The sequence below is a fragment of the Ixodes scapularis genome, unplaced genomic scaffold (genome assembly GCF_016920785.2).
Source record: "Ixodes scapularis isolate PalLabHiFi unplaced genomic scaffold, ASM1692078v2 PGA_scaffold5__190_contigs__length_132052651, whole genome shotgun sequence".
In the NCBI taxonomy this organism is placed as follows: domain Eukaryota; kingdom Metazoa; phylum Arthropoda; class Arachnida; order Ixodida; family Ixodidae; genus Ixodes; species Ixodes scapularis.
In genome coordinates this window covers 26,416,683-26,434,562 of record NW_024609880.1, presented here as the reverse complement: position 1 = coordinate 26,434,562, position 17,880 = coordinate 26,416,683, and the positions used below count along the sequence as shown (strand labels likewise).

General features: G+C 44.1%; 1 protein-coding gene across 1 annotated transcript in view; it reads left to right on the top strand.

The window, feature by feature from the left end:
• Positions 1 to 17,880, top strand: part of LOC120841722 (parathyroid hormone/parathyroid hormone-related peptide receptor-like) — an 88,503-nt gene that overhangs the window by 11,903 nt on the left and 58,720 nt on the right. The window contains exon 4 of the mRNA XM_040212684.1: positions 17,519 to 17,613. Within this exon, the coding sequence (XP_040068618.1) occupies positions 17,519 to 17,613 (95 nt within the window). The remainder of the gene's footprint in view (positions 1 to 17,518; positions 17,614 to 17,880) is intronic.

Below are 17,880 nucleotides of genomic sequence, written 5' to 3'. Positions count from 1 at the left end.
GACTCCAACTGTCTATAGTTGGCACCACTCGTTTTTCAAAGTGGCGGTCATAATTAGGGCTGAGGCTGCGTTTTGCTATGCTTGTTACTGAGCTTGTCCAGTGTGCCAGTTTCACTGAGTGACACAAAAAATTTCCGCTTATACAAGAAACCTAGGGTGTCATACGCCCAAATCACCCTTTCATACTGAAAAAATCGGCGTTTAGCGCTATCTTTCCTGTAGGAGTCACGTGCCAATTTAGTAACAAAACTGAAACTCTTTATATTTAGGAATTTAATTTCTCGATATGGGTGCTCATTTCCGTATCTCTCCTACACCAACATCTGTTTCACAGCGTAGGTACAGAGCTGAACAAATTGTTCGCGGAAATTTTATTTTCTCACATACGTGTCCTATATGATGAAATAGGGTACAGAACACAGAGGAAGAGGAAACGACGGGTAGAACGAAAGAGCGCTCACTCAGAACTGATTTATTTTGAAAGAGGAGAAAAAAGAAGCCATAGAAATGGAGCTTACGTTATATCAAATAAAGGGAAAAAGAGAACGAAGAAAATATAAACAGACTGGATTAATTTGAGGCAAGAAAGAAAAAAAAGAATGAACCGTAGAGCACCGCCGTAAGACCAAAAAAAGAAGAAAGAAAAATAATAGGACGAATACAAAATACAGAACACGGCACTTTCTTACTTCCGGTCGGCCAAATTCGCTCGCCATAGGTGTTGGATAAAAATAACACCTCCTTGGGCACTCAACGACAAAGAAGGATGGCTCACGCATTGCTGTCCTGTTTTTTTTTCTTCTTTTTTTTTTAATATTTGATAGGTCTCGAGTGTCTCTCGGGCAGTTCGATCTTGAAATCTCCCGAGTAAAGGTGTGTCACGAAAAGTCCGTGTGCACTGACAGGGGAGACAGTGTGTAGGCAGGTGCCCTCCCACCGTGGCGTGAAGGGAATAGAAAAGTTCCCTAAGCCGGTCGTTGAGGCATCTTTCAGTCTGTCCTATGTAGCAACCACCACACGTTAGGGGATCTTTTGAACTCCTTCCGCGCAGGAAACAAACTTGTTCTTGTGTTTCTTGATGCATGCGGTTCGTGAACGATTGTCAATTGCGGAGCCCACCTTTGCACAGATCTTAGCTAAACTCTGGGGTGCAGAAAATACCACTGCAACATCATACACGTTGGCTATTTGCGCTACTTTGTGGCACAATTTTTTTACACAATTGTTTTTAGTAATATTTTCCTGCGTTTGCTGACCCCCTTTACCTTTTTCAACAAGGACTCCATAACCTCTATTAGGACTGCCTGAAGAAAACCAGGGTTTTCAAGGTGTTTAAGCTGAAATCTACAACTGTAATTAACAACATGAGAGCTCGACTTTGCCAGGGCCGAGCCTGGAACGGAGATGGCTATGCCCCTTTTGACAAGCTTAGAATAAGGGGATCAGTAATGCAGAATGACTTTATTTGAGCAGGGAGAAAAGGGGCAAGCATAGGTAATAGGCTTTTGCCGATAACGAAAGATGCAGAAATCGCACGGTCGCATCCTTGGGTTGCTTCAACGTAAACTTTAGACCTGAACCGCACTTAACAAAAGTTTCGAATACGAGATATATAACATCACTCTCCCTCCCCTCTCTCGCACTCAATCAAGAAGTCATCGACATAGCGAAACACGTTTTATACCGGTAGGGAACTGAGAGACTCGAGAATACTTTGATCAACCCTGGGCAGAAAAAATGTTGCAGTACCAACTAGGTCAATTCACTACTTTACTACGTGTCCGATCCATGCCTTTAAAACGATTTTATAAATGTTAGATATTTATTTAAAGACAGGGTCTTTCACACATCTTAGAAGTAACACCAAACATTAAATGTGTTGAAAATATGCTCTGATATTTTCTAAGTGTTAGGGGATATTTTTTTACTCAGGTGAGTGTCATGTGATATAATGAATTTCGGCTTAATGGGTTTGGGACATTTATGCGATTAATTGCTTTGTCATTATTCCCGACATAAGATTAACTGAATCAATCCAAAATTTACAATATTACTCCACATGTTATGAGTTTAAAATAGGTTCACAAAACGCATAAACTAAGAAAAGCATGTTCGTACTGCGAAAAAGAAAACGGAATTCGAGTCAGAGAAGAGATGTGTTTCCGTTCTTTGAGGCAACGCGCGACCGATGGGACAATATTATATGAAGTATTTATGTCTATTTTGATAAAAATATCTGTTTTTTCATGTACTGAAGAGAAAACTACATGGCCCCTTTCTGAAATGTATATTATAGTTAATGGCGTATTTTTTTAAATTGTGGCATTTATTGAGGGGACCTGGTACGTTACCACATTCTGTATTTATAATAATACAATTAAGATGCGTAATTTTTCAAGCTCTGGTATAATTCGTTGCCTGTGATCTAATTCCAAACGCGCGAACAACTATGGCAGTCCAAAGCTGGCAAATTATCATAACTGCTGCCAATTGCATCATTTTAATTAACAAGTTAAAAATATAAAAAATAGTGTAAAACCAATGACATCATTCTGGCTAAACTGAGAAGTGCATCTAAGATGACATTAATTGTGAGTAAAGCATATTGTCACATATTACAATTGATGAGGCGATGGTAACTGAAGGAACTAAACGTTCAATGGGGCGAACTTTTGCCCGAAACAAAAAGAAAACAGAAGATACCAGTAGAGCGTCGCAGGCGTCAATGACGGCGTGACAGTAGGATTGCACGCTGTGGCGAGACTGATTCCGTCTCGGCACGCGGAGCCCTTTATGTAAGCGCGCGGGATTCTGGAACAGCTGGCTTAGAGGGTTCGGCGCGGAGAAGATTCGGACCTCGAACAAGCAATTTGATTCTCGTATTTACCAGAACACAAAATTGCAAGAATGAATAAAATACACGTCGCTCCCAGCAATCGCACACTGACTCTTCGCGTGGGAGGCAAACACGATAACCGTTAGGCCACGGCCCCGCTGCCTATTCGGCCAGCTGCGCGCGCGGCATTACTCCCCCCTTTAAAAAAATGCATCGACCCGATGCAACGCAAAACAAGACAGAGCAAATAAAAAGAACGGCAAACTAAAGAGTCCTTTTGGAACACATAAGGTCCACAGTCCTATGGAGCGTAGTACGGCTTCAGGCGCACGACGTGGACGACTTCAGATCGAGGTGGGCGGCGCGATAATGTTCTTGTTCTGTCGGGCATCACCTCGTAGTTCGGATCCCCAAGTGGACGAAGCACTTTGTAGGATCCGAAGTAGCGCTTGACGAGTTTCTCGCTGAAACCACGGCGGCGAATGGTGTCCACACCCACACACAATCTCCGGGATTGAAGCGAACGTCGATCCGGCGAAGGTTGTATCGAGTAGCGTCCACGCGTTGCTGATCTTAAATTCGGAGTCGGGCGAGCTGGCGAACGTTTTCGGTTCTTTGAGCACCCACCTGGGCGTCGGGGATCCCATCGTCACCTGGTTCGTGGGGTAGCATTGAGTTGAGCATGATTGTTACTTTTCTGCCATGCACTAGGTGAAACGGGGTTACTCCTGTGGTCTCTTGCACCGCCGTGTTGCAAGCATACGTGACGTAGGGTAACACCTCGTCCCAAGTCGTGTGCTTTACGTCGACATACATGGAGATCACGTCGGCGATAGTCTTGTTTGGTCGTTCTGTTAGTCCATTTGTCTGTGGATGGTACGCAGTGGTTCCACGGTGGCTGGTGCTACTGAGCCGAAGAATTTCTTCTGTCAGCTGAGTCATGAACGACGACTTACTGGCTGTAATGAGGACTTGGGGGGCGCCGTGCGGGAGAACAATAGACTCAATGAAACACTGGGCGACTCCAACAGTAGTTCCTGATGGAAGGGCTTTTGTTTCGGCGTATCGCGTGAGATAATCTGTGGCGACGATAATCCAGCGGTTTTTCAATGTTGATGGCGCGAAAGGGCCAAGTAAATCCATTCTGAGCTCCTGGAACGGCGTGTATGGAGGAGCAATCGGATGCAGAAGCCCTGTCGGCTTCGTCGGTGGTTTCTTGAGTCGCTGACACTCGTGGCATGACCGAGTTTAGAAGTGAACGGTCTTCGGTAGCCTTGGCCAGTAGAATTTTTACCCAATCCTGGCGAGCGTCCTGCTGTAGCCAAGGTGCCCAGCTGTTGGGTCGTCGTGGCTGGCTTGGAAGATTTACTCTTTAAGGTCGGCAGGGACTACCAGCAGCCATAGCGAGCTGTTGTCTCCGAAGTTCTTGTAAAGTACACCTTGTCGGAAGACGCGGGGGATAGTACCCTTTCGTCCTTTGAGGTGCTCGATTAGCACGCGCCACTCAGGATCGTCTCTTTGAAGTCGCGCCATGTCGTCGGTGTCCACCGCGCATAGGAAGCATTCGTCGCCATCGTCGTCGCTTCTACCGGGGGATGTCTCGACAAGGGCTCTATACACGCAACCGGCGTCGCTGTGCTTGCGGCCTAACTTGTAGACCACAGTCATGTTGACCTCCTCCAGTCGGAGGCTCCATCGAGAGAGAAGTACTGAAGGATCCTGTATTTTCGCAAGCCAGCAGAGCAAGTGGTGGCCCGTTACAACGCGGAAAGGGCTCCCGTATAAGGACGGGCGAAACTTCGAGATTGCCCAGGCGACCGCAAGACTCTCCTTTTCATTCGTAAAGCAATTTCTCTCCACTTTGAACAGTGTCCGACTTGCGTAGGCGATGGCTCGCTCGGTGCCTCTTGCACTTGAACCAGTACCACGCCAAGTCCTTCGTTACTTGCGTCTGTATGAATCTCGGTTTCTGCATCTTCATCGAAGTGTCAAAGAACAGGAGGCGTCTGGAGCCGTTGCTTCAGTTCGTCGAATGCGTGCTGCTGCTTCTCGGCCCATTCGAACTTCTCGGCGTCCTTCGTGAGTTCTTAACACGCACGACTGAAGAGATCCAGCACCTCCAACAAAATGTCACGAATGACAATTGATGAGGCCATGGTACCTAAAGGAACTAAGCGTTTAATGTGGCAAACTTGTGTCTAAAACAAAAAGTAAACAGAAGATAACAGTACAGCGTCACGGACGTCGATGACGGCGTAACAGCAGGATCGTACGCTCGGGCGAGACTGACTCCGTCTTGGCACGCGGAGCCCTTTTGTAGTCAGCGTAGAATGTTCGGCGCGGAGAAGATTCGGACCTCGAACAGGCAACATGATTCGCGAATTCAGCACAACACGAAATTGCAAGAATAAATAAAAGACATGTTGCTCCCCGGAGACGAACCCTGACTCTTCGCGTTTGAGGCAAACACAATAACCTTTAGGTCACGGCCGCGCTGCCTACTTGGCCAGCTGCGCGCGCGGCAATATACTGCTATCAAAGTCGCGACTTTTCACCAGCCAAAACTTCCAAGTTCGCCGCCAATCCTTTTGAACGTAATGTTCCGAAATCAGGGGGAAAAAAAAGAAAGAAAAAACAGATTACGCATTTTCTTTTATTCAAAACTTTACAGAACATTTATTTTCTTTAATTTTTATGCGCCTTCGTTTTGATGGCCTTAGGCTTTCCAGTTAGAAGGAACGCCAACCCGCTTGAACATCCGCTGACTGCAGCGCGTTTCGTTGGCATTGAAAAACCGGTGAAACAGTAGTGAGCTTTAGTATCGCGTATACAAGCGAACGCAAGCACTGAGTGTTCGAGATAGAATGGCGTCTTCCACACTGCGCGTGTGCGAAACTCAAAATTCGCTCATGGCGACGACGCGCGCGCGAAGCGTGGAGCACACAACTCGAGCGCTAACGCACAATGCTTGCGTTAGCTTGTAAAGACAAAACAAAAGCTCTACTAAGGTGCAATCCCGTACCGGCCCTGCAGCACTACATTGGGGCAGTGAAGAGTGTTGTTTGCATTCAGGAGTGATTGTTCGCGAGTCAGGATTGCGAGCAGTTCCGACGTGGCCGCTGAACATAGAACCGGGGTACCTTTACCAGAGCGCTTACCATTTCCGCCGTGAGAGGGCGAACACGAGGTGGAGATGCGAATAATTTTTTTTTCTTGAAGATGCGTTTTTTTTAACTTAGATATCCTATGCATTAAACGTAATATTGACGACAACAAAGCAACATTGCTGTATTTTTTGTAACTGTGGAGCGGAGCACTTTTGAGTGACTGAGTTCTTGACTCGGGTAAGGTGGGGCAATATAATACTAAAAATGTTAATGTGAGTTGTAATTTTAAATTTTCGATTAATATTAAAAAAACAGCATGGGGATACTCTTAGATGTTTTGTAACTATTTTCAGTAAATATTACATAACTGGAGCAAGCGAAATATTAAACAAAACAACAATACAGTCACGTCTCGTTTATATGGACCCATTGAATATGAACGCCCCGCTATATGGGCACCATTTTCGAGGACAAACTGGGGAAATACGTGCATTGTTGTCGCGTTATTATGAACAACTAACATTAATGGCGATTTTTGTGGGTGAAGAAATCTGTCCGCATTGACGATACATCACTGTATATGAAAGTCACGCAATGTCTCATTTTGTCCCTCCTTGTGGGGCAAAGTGAGACAACGTTGTAGGGTACAATGAGACACACCTAATAAACCTGGTATGCGTTCAGTTGTCGCAATAAGAAAAGTTTAAACGCACTCTGCCAGCTTTAACGCACTCCCCATAAGCCCAGTCCTTGCATTCCATGCACTCGATCCATACGGAATGCGGGGTTGCTTGGCTCCAAACTTCTTTCACACCAGGCTCTGCCAATTTATTGCGGTATGCACCGCAAGGCCCGCGATCGCTGAGATACTACGCGAATGGTTGTGGGCATGACTAATAATATTTTACTTCGGTTTCACGTTCTTTTTCTTAATGTTTCTTTTTTCCTTCTTATGAAGGAAAAAAAATGTATGTGGAGCGCCAGTCCTTGGATGCTTTCGCCATGAGCTTTGTCATGTGGGAAGTGGACGTTAGCACAGTGCTTCTTCTCCGACCAACTTCTTCTCTTTTTTTTTTTGTCCTACGTTAGGTATGGTCTTGAAACTTGCAACATCGGAAAAAACGCGCCTTCTTTAGCCCAGCCGTTCTTTGTAGAGCCGCTGCTCTTCACAATCACCGAGCGGTTTGGCTTGCCTTGACGAGCGTTTTCGGTACGCCAAAAGTGTGGCAGCAGTGCGAAGGGAGTTACGCTGTTTCTTTACAATTTCAACAACTTTGCTCATGTCACTTTCGCCCCACAAACCCCGTGTTTTTTTTGTTTTTTTATACCTTCGTATCATCCTAGACGCCGGCAGAAAAGTATACGGCTGCACTCAGGAGAATCGTGCGTTCTGGACATGTGCCTCATAGAATATTAGAATATCGTGCTTTGCCTCGCGCATTCCTGTTACGTAAATAATTATTTCGTTAAACGCCGTGACCACAGATTGCTCTAATTTGGTTCACGCGCAGATGATAACGCGCACCATTAAAATTAATACTTTCCTTGGAAAAATATTTGGTTCCAATCATGGTGCACGTCCCTAAGAGTAACCTCGCGCTGAATTTTGAGCCTTTTTGGAGGGGAGCGGTGTTGTGCACGTTCCTCAAAAAGTGGAACGGAAGCTCGTTCCTCGTTTCTTTTGATTTCTGGAACGCGTTCCCGTTACAAGTTACATCTGTGAGAAAGGAACTGGTTCCCGTTACACTTAAAAATATGGAACGTATCGTTACATATACGTTAGATGTGTATTTAGCTAATTACCATATTTAGTTATATCAAACAAAGTTTAAATTTTTTATCGATCTCAACAAATGGCAACATACGAATTTGAATGCCGTGATGGAAGGACATAAAGAGGAAGGACAACAAGCGGATGCAAGGTTTCATTAGTTGTTATATTCACTTTTAAAAATCTCAGCGTTTCGCCTTATTCATGTTTGTGGTGGGCTATGCAGACAAGCCAAATCTACTGTTACAACAAACTTACACGTTTCAATCTAGCGAAGTTATGTGTTCGAACTGAACAACAGTTGCTTCTCGATGTTGCTGTCCGTAAGGCAAGCAAGTGGAAGAGAGTGTAAGGCTTTTGGAGGGTCAGTCTTGAAAACTACCAGTCTTTTTTCGTGTAGGTCGAATTTGTTGTTCAGTTTAAAGGTGGGAGAAGAGGAAAGGGAATGAAGGAAAATTTTTGTGCATCTAGGCAATGTTTCGGATGCAAGGGTGCATTTGTTGTTTGGTAATCAGTTCTTTCAAAATGGCTAGCTTTTTTTTTTTTTTGAAGTTTAGTGATGGTTGTAGTCGGCCTTAGATTTCTGGCTGTATCATGATTCGTGGGAGCAAAGAAAGTAGCTGAGTTTGAGACATCCTTTTTCTGCCTATCCTCCGACTAAATGTTTTGATCTCTTTACCGCAGTCTCGGGCACTGAAAAGAGAATCAATGCCCACTAGCCCTCCTGCGCCCTACTGTCACCAAGCGAAGACCCCACAAAATAAACCCTAAGTAACAAAACATTTAACGAGATCCTGCTGTCCGTAAATATATTCTTATACTTTTTTTTAGAATTGTCCTCTTAGAAGTAAAATAAAAATTACCCCACTGGACAAAGCAAAGGGAACGCTGTTCATTCTTCCGTTCCCGTAAAAATGTAACGATTTCCCGTTCCAGTTCCACCGATGAAAAATGAAACGGCGGCGCTCCTTCGTTTCTCCTAAATGGAGCGCGTTCCAGGAACGCCGTTTCTTGGAACGCCGTTCCGTGCAACACTGAAGGGGAGTAAGCACCGTCAACCTCAACTCCGCATTTATTTACTCCCGAACATTCTTGCTAACAGTTATCAATGTTTACACGTGCAAAGTGCACAGGCCGTGGCACCTCCATGTGAAGTTTGAAAGCACTCTGGATGCTTCTGTAGGAGGTGGGTGGCTCTAAACACAAACTGTCGCATTTTGCCCCGCGTCTTATTTTGCCCCACTTTACCCTATTTGAGGCGGAAGAATAGTCATTAGAGTCATGATCCCGCGCGTGCGAAATCGATTACGTCTTTACCTTCTTTTTTGTGCCTGTAAGAACTGCATCTGGTGCTTGTTTTTTCTGTTTTTTTTTTGTCAACTTGCTGCTTGAAACTACCCCTCGAATGCTGTTAAGATCGTCCGCATCCTTAGGGTCCTGGTGTAGCACCCACAGGGTGTAAGCGTCTGGGCAAGCTAACTTACATACTTAAAGGTGCAAAACATTTAAATGGTTCTGCGGTGTGTATGCCTTTTCTGTCTCTCCCTGCATAAAGCCATCCTTCATGTTCAGTAGGCACCTTATATAACAATGAACCAATTAGCTCACCTTGAAACCGCCACAAGTGCGGCATATATATATTTTTTAAATTTTGTTCAGGACAATAGATAATGATGTTTACTACTGATTCGAAGTAGAGTATAAAAGCTGTATAAGCGATTGACAAGTATAAATATTATGGACACAAGTATAATGCCTAAACACTCTGACAATCGCATAACACCCCGAGCTCACAGGGCTGCCTTATTGAGTGGCGTCCGTTAATGTCATTTCCGTTAAACCCTTGTGGTGGAAACAGCAAAATATAAAATATTCGCTTATGCTCTCTTGAAAGTGTAAAAAAACATGGAACTTTGAATCCCAAGTCGTAAAAATACACTATGCCAATTGAAGATTAGACGAAAAAACCACAGATCAGAAGTGCATGCTCGTGCCTGCCTCGTTAACATGTGCGCAAACATATGTGACACAAATCACATGTTCAATGTTAGAATTTATAAATGTAGTAATCTCGCTGTACTTAAATTTGCGGAAAACATGCGATCCCAAAAAAACACAATTCAAGTACATCACCTGTTTTGCTTACCAAGATAATTTCCCCAAAACCAAACGTTTCGCAGCGACCACTTTGGTCTATGCATGCCAGTGCTCATTGTGGTAAGCCGCTTGCTTATCCGGGAGACACTGACTCTCTATTTGTATTTCTATATGTTACTTGAGAGTAAACATATTCGGCAGAAATCTGCCTGGTTGGGTCAGAGTCAAAGTCCAAAATTGTATCTCCAACCAAAATATTAAAGGCAACCCGACGTTACAAAACCAACTCTGTTTCTTCTTCAGGGGCGACTGAATGCACGCGGACACAGCAGCAGCTCGTAACGTCTTCGTCTTCAAAAAAGAAAACAAAACAAGAGAAAAGGAAAAGAAATTTAAAAAATGAGAAATTAAGTAATTGAAAAATTTTAAAATAACTTTTTATTATGCAGATGGTCGTCTCTTCAGCTTTTCCGTCAGGTCACGGAGGCCATGCGCCTACACAGAGGGCAAAGCGCCCAGCGACCTGTTTAAGCTTCCTGGCGTGTGCTGGATTTGCCACGATTTCAATAAAAGTCTTCTTCGAAAATTGGGCTCCGTGTCCACCATGTGCGCGGTTTGCAAAGTATAATACGATGGTCTAGGTTATCACAATGTTCGGTGATGGCGCTGCGCTCACTGTCAAGCTTCCGCACGTCGTTCTTCTGTTGGCGGATACGCACGGGAAAGTTCTTCGTCTCGCCGATGTAGGTCGCGGGGCACTCTGCGCAAGGAATGGTGTAAACCACGCCCTGCTCTCTTCCTTTTGGTAGACGATCTTTCGGTCTTGGCATATACCTTCCCAGTTTGGACGTGGGCTTGTGGGACAGCAGAATACCTTCCTTTCCCAGTACTCGTGCGAGCGCTTCGCTGGTTCCCTTTACGTAGGAAACGCTGATGCGCGCGACTCGATGGGTCTTTCTTTCTTCTACTGGCATCTGGTTTCGTCTGGCGAGACCTTGGCGTCAGGCGATGTGCTCAAAAAAGCTACTAGAGTAGCCATTTTTCCGTAGGTCTTCAATTGTGGTATTTTTGTCCTTCTTTTTATCGGTTTCCGACGATCAGATAGTCATTGCCCTACGCAGGAGGGTCGAAACCACTGAGATTTTATGACTCGTTGGATGGTTGGAGTCAAAATCGAGGTAGCGTCCGGTGTGCGTTGGTTTTTGGTACACCGTAGACGTCAGACCTTGTCCTTGTCGGTTCACCAGCACATCAAAGAACGGCAAGGTGCAATCCGTCTCACATTTTTCAATTTCCTAATTTCTCCTTTTTTAATTTATTTTCCTTTTCTCGTTCCTTTGTTTCTTTTTTGAAGACGAACAGGTTAGGAGCTGCTGCTGTCCCGCGTACCTTCGGTCACCCCTGAAGAAACCGAGTTGGTTTTGAAACGTCGGGTTGCCTTTCAAATTTTGGTTGGAGATACATTTTCGCACTTTTTATTTTACTTGATTCCTGAAGCCTGCGGGTTAAGTGCCGACGTGTCTGCTTGATTACGTGCCCTTATGCTTGAATGTATAATAAAAATACATAAGACATACTTACTGTACACTGGAAACGGAAGAGCGACTTCTTCGTATTTGACAGCAGAAAGTTTTATTAAACTTGCTGCTCGACGCTTCCCTAACCTGCTTTGACAGGAGGAGTCTTCATCATCTCCAGTCACACTTAACTTCTTTGCTCTCTTATTGGTATAAATGGCTTGTCTCGTTGGAAGCACCCTTATTTGGGTTTCGAAACACTCTAGAAAAATGGTGTCATTCCAAAAACCGTGAAAAGAGGCGTATAGTTCAAACACGCTACAACTAGTGCGTTATGATCGAACACCCTATATATAAGGCATCATTTTCGAACACCTGAAATTATGGTGTAATTTTTTAACACAATAAAAAGAGGATTGTGATAAGTTTCTTACACATTTAGTAATAGTGTGTGATGCTGCGGAACACATGTCAGAAATGGTGCAATTAATCTAGCCAAAACCATAAGGGGCAATGCCCATTGAATAAGGTATGATGAATCTAAGGACCGCTTCCACTGAACCATAAAGTACGTCTGAGAGTATACTTAAAAAATTTTTAACCACTTTACTATTTCATTTTAAGAACACTTCATTACTTGTAGATAAAATAATTTGTAACGGAGCGTCTTCCACTTTTGAATGAATATTGGGCAAATAAAAGAACAACGCAATAGCTCAAAATATGACAGGTAATGAACTATTGCTTACCGAAGGTCTCGTTCAATGGATGTGCAAATATCCGCACGCGCGTTGTCTTCTCAAAAGAAAACACACGCACGCACGCACATACAGGCACACGTACACACCGCTATTTTTCGTTCATTGTATGTAATCCTCCCTTAGCTGCGTCTCGAAATTCAGGCAATGTCAGTTTACTATGTTCAAGACTTTACACAAGATAAGTCCTGACTGTAGTATCGAGGTGTTCTGACTATCTTGGCTCACAATAAAGTAGAAGATTTTCGCAAACTCAAACGAGTAATTGTAAAGTCAACGATGACTGGCCCAGTTCTTCATGAACTCTGTAGGTGCATCGCGCACAAGCGTATGAGCAAACCTGATGAAACCGCATAGTGCAGGGCGGGTTCACTTTTCTAGTAGAAGCATATCCACAGCCTTCCCTTCGCTAACCAACGCTTGTTAAAAAAATGACCCTAAAACTTACATCTAGCACCCCACCCCCTTTAGTCCGTTTCCCTTGCATTGCTTCCCATCAGACCAGCCCGACAAGATAGCCCAAACAATAAGCAAAGGCCGAGCGAAGGGGACGATCCCACATCCGCTTCTCCCAGAGGTGAGCAGTGGTGGATATTGCCTCCCGTTTGCTCCCATAGTACGCTGAAAATATTGGCACGAATGACAAGGTGAAACAAAGAATGACTGGGGAGACTGAAAAGTTTAATGGGGCCGAACTTGTTCCCAAAAATAAAAAAGGGAACAGAGGTAAGCAGAGCGTCCCGGGCGTCGAAGTCGGCGTCACAGCAGAGTCGAACGCTGGGGCGAAACTGACTGCGGCTCGCCACGCGGAGCCATTTATGTACACACGTGGGCTTCTGGAATAATCGGCGTAGAATGTTCAGCGTGTAGAACATTCTGACCTCGAACAAGCAACACGTTTCTCGAATTTACCAGAACGTTACCTTAGAGTCAACAAAAATGCGTCCCCGCAGGCAAGATTCGAACCTTTGCCTTCTCCGTCGAAGGCACGCGCAATATACATTTGGCCACGAGCGCGCTGCCTGGTTGGTGAGCTGCGCTCGCGGCATTATATCACGTGACTCTATTGTTAGGCCCCGAGACGCGTAGAGCCCAAGCTCACGTGACAGATTTTTATATTCTGATAGACCAAGCTATCCCGCAGCAAGCTTTGTGGTTCATTCTTCCTTGAAGAAGAATAGCCGTGTAGATAAAAAAAGAAAAACAGAGAAAAAACACATTTCGCAAGTGGTTTTGGCGTCAAACGTTCGTAAGACTGTCGTTTTGAGACATGAATACTATGATCTCACCCTTGGGTGAGTGCTACATTTGTAGTAATTTTTTCGTTCATTCCGGTCGCTCTCTATGCGAGTCACCTGTCCCTGTAACGTTCAATTTTCTAAACTTGTGTCTTTTATGAAGATCATTATAGCGAAACATATTCAAGTGGTGCGGCCTAAAAGGCTGAATTGGTTTAACACTCTGTAAATTTGCTGCGTTTTAATGGAGAGTTTATCGACACGTGTAATTGCCACGCCAACCTCATTATGCCATCGATAATTGGCGGAACCCGAATGCTCTTGATTTTAAACAAATGCCAATGCATAGCGAGAAACTGTTAACGACGGATAGTTAAAGTCACTTTCAAGGTAAGAAAGGCAAGCAGGAGCTTCAGGTATCCATCCCCCCCCCCCCCCCCCCCCCCCAGCACGAGAGTCATAGGTCATACTTTGGTCGTACCTACGACAGCGCTATGGCATCTCGTGCGCGAGTTCCGAAAGCACGGCGGAGGCATGCTCTTCGAATAACACGCCTCGCTCTTCTCAATCTGTCGTTGTCTATAGTGCCTTTTCACCCCTCAAATGAAGGAAAAAGACCTCAATCGAATCTAGCAACCAGGTGGAAATGGGTCATTGGGAGCTCTTTCGAAAAAAATCGCCGATGTTGTATTTGCGCCAACAGTGTTGCACTGTGACTGTTCTACATTGTTAGCGCGAGGACGACATCGGCGCTGTTTTCGTATTTTAATTTCAAAGGACAGCGTCGGGCACCATATTTTAGCACATCTGTTCATGTTCCAGATGAGAATTCCGCACCACATTACTAGTTTAGACAACTGTGTTCTAATTATTCTGGTATCTCGGTATCGCTTTTTAGTTGCTTAGGGGTAAAAAGGTGTGTCCAAAGTTGGTGAGCATAGGCGACTGACGCACGGGCAGACAGACAGATTTTTACGAACAAATAACAAAACAACTCAACACAATGAGTTTAGTTTTTTTTGAAAACATGTAATTTATACATTACGATTGATTACGGAACAATACAAATTGAATTACAGCGAACTTTACCGCAGGAAAAAAAAAAGAAATCGATGGTTTGAAAAGTTAAAAAAGATGTAACTGACTACAAGTAATCGGTTACTTATTAATTTTAGATCATTACGGTAACTCAGTTACTGATTATGTTTAATCAATTACGTTTTATTCTATATTGTTTATATTTCAATTAGTTTTTTTTTCTGGGGTAACGTTCGCTGTAATCGTAACTTGTTACGTGGAAGCCTCATTTAATAGTATCACCATCAAACCCTTTTTACACGGTCAAAGTGCAGGGTGCACGCAGTTCGTACACCCTCTGAACGCCATTCCAATTACTGCAGGGTATAGGAAGGGGTGTACGAAGGCGTAATTTTCAACTGCACGCAAGTTGCGTGGTTCCTTGTCCCCACAGAAACATACATCGTGTTAAAAGTGTGTACGAAGGGTGTTCGTTCAAAAACAAACAAACTTTTTACACTTATATGGGCGTGAAACATGTTTTATTTGTAGCCCACTGTAGCTTTGAAATATCAAATTATAAAGTACAACTCCCTAACATAGCATGAAATGCATAACACGCGTGGTTTGTGCTGGTCGTACTTTCATATAAAATGCATTACTATCGTAATACCTTCAATTTCAAGAAAACCTTTTTTTTTTTCCTTTTGAGGTTTTGTTTTAGCCTCGGAAACGCAAAGAGAAAGGCGACCCCTTCCTGAAGCAGACATGAAGGCGTGTCTCAAAGCCAAATACCCACTGACGTGCTCTACTGAGATCAATATAAAGTAGCACACACAAAGTCACCTAAACAATACGGACATAAATTCCATATGTGGAAGTCAGGTTGAAAACAGACACGTACCTGTCAGTTCACAACCGTCTCGGGAGTCGTGTTGTGCGCACCAGAGTACCCACGTAGAAAAACTTTGAAGGCAGTCGAAGTCGCCACAACGGTTGAATTTCCGTAATCTTTGATGTAACTCAGATTATAAGAACAAGCTCTGACAGAGACATCTCAGGAGAAAAGCGTAGCCACATATGGCGGTGCACGTTATACTAGAGATGAGTCACTCAGGAGCGAGCCGGATCTTCTGAGCCGCTCTGTTTAAAGAGCGAGTGAGCCGTGGCTCAGTAAAAGTGAGCGGCGGTTTTCTTGGAAGCCGGTTCTCTCTCGTTCGGTCAGCCGTGCCGAGTCCCGAGTCAAAGCCGGGACAGGGCTCGGCATTGGACGGGTATTTTGCCGGGTGCGATTTGCACGCTATCTATAAGTTTCGTGGATCTTAAGTACTTTGTTGAATTACATTTTTGTGTTGTACTTCAAATTATTTTGACATTAATTTTGTATGGATGCGCATGTATATAACTGAATAAAGTTGAAAGAAAATTCACGATTTTTGTTCTTATTTTCACTAAACTGATTTTTGAAGCACCACAAAAACAGAAAACCTAAAGTAATGACGATGAAGTTTTTTTCTTTTTTTCTTGAACAATACATTGCATTCTGCCTTCTAGAATATCATAAAAATTCTATCCCCAATATTACAAAATAAGGGGTCATTCCAATTAAAAAATTGCGCCTTTAAATTTAGAAATTGATAAATTTATTCTCCATACACACTGAAAGTACCTATAACATGGCTACTTACTAATGCATATTTTTTTAATACCAAATAACTAGACTGCATAGCACAGGTTGCAGTGTGACCTTCGCTTTGCAGTCTAGTTACAGGCTTTGAAAAAAGGATATATTCATGAGTAGAATAGCAGTATTATAGGTAGTTCACTACTACTTTCGATGCGCCGCACAACCACACGATGCACAATCGGCAAGACTCGTGAGATATCTTTCGAACGGCAGCGGTCAACGAACGGTACCATACGTGGACCCGGCCACCCGGTTCCGACAGTACGGTTCGGGACAACTACGGGCACGGCTCAGTGAACGAGAGAGTGCGGACTTTCTCTCTCCCAAAGAACCACGGCTCACTCGTTCTTTAAAGGAGCTGTGCAACGATTTTAACGTTGAAGGAATTGGCATTTTCTGCTTTTGATATTGTTCACTGTGTCACAAATGGCAGAAAACACACCTCTTTTCATCGCAATGTTGCGATTCCGCCGCGTAATAGCGAGGCAAAACTTGGAATATTTCCCGACCTGCAGCCACGAGCGGCGGCCATGAGAAACAAGCGGCGTGACGTCACTTGGGTCGTTGTAAGAAAGATAGCAAGTTGTGCGAATACCTGCTTGATAAAAGGTAACTCTTTTTACAAATCTTGTCGTTCCGACATATATATAAATGCGTCAACACCCTGGTATCATCGACAAAACTTTTATTATACGGAGTTTTAGTGGCGCCATCTATCCTAGGTCCACAAAACCGCGAACAGCCGCCAGAAGCCGGAGGGGGAGGGGGACAGCGCCACACTGGCAAGGACGGGTGGTCACGCGGTCGGCAGCGGATGAGTTCTCGCTGCTCGCTGATGGCTCTAAAGAGAGAACTTTTCCGGAACTCCGCGCCTACTCTAGTGACGTCACTGTGCACGTGACCCGGAAGACGATGCACGAGTTGAGAGGCGGCAAAAACCTGGATCTTTTTCATTTTTTTAAGTAAAAACTAGGGTATCCAGGCAAAATCTGTTTTCTGTAGTTCACTGCAGAAGTGTCAGGCATCAACTTCCACAATTATTTAAGCAAAGCCCTGAAATTGTTGCACAGCTCCTTTAAAGCAGCGGCTGAGAAAGATTCGGCTCGCTCCCGAGCGATTCAGTCACCGAAGTGAGCCGGTGAGCAGTTCAAATGTGCCGGTTCATTTCAGTGCTCTGAGCCGTTCCGCGCCGCTCACTGAAGTGAGCCGTTTTGCCTATCTCTACGTTATACCTTGCGCAAGCATTTACTTGTGAAGTAAAGTAAAAGCAAGCATTTACTTGTGAAAGCAGGCACCAGGGCAATGTGAAAACCCTGGTTCCGCAGGTATTTTTGCAATGCTTTCGATCTTTATATTTCAGTGACGCGCCCTCATTCATGTTGATAATATGTGATCGTAAATAGTATTTTTCATTCAATATTAAGTGGGAATGATAAACTGATTTTCGGCTTAGCATTCCTGAGAGTTATAATGATAGTTTCTTTCTGCAGCCTCACCTCCCGACCATCAAGCTTATTTCGAAGATTGGCTACACAGTGTCCTTCATCAGTCTCATCGTTGCCTTCATCATCCTGGCTTCTGTCAAGTGAGTCGAAGCTACATTTCTTTGCTTTAAGAAATATAACTGCCATGCTCGTTTTTTTTTTTTCATAAATCGATCTTGCGTGTAATTTTTACTTTCATTAACCGGTCATGCAAGTGAAGAAATCAGATGCTGAATGAGAGCGGCATCACCAGCGAGCGGAACTTTCTTTGCAGATGAGTAGTTCTCACGGACGAATCGCCGGCTTGGAGACATGTCAACGTTAGCTGTCGAATTGAGCGGTTCCTTCTATTGACACATCTAGGAAAA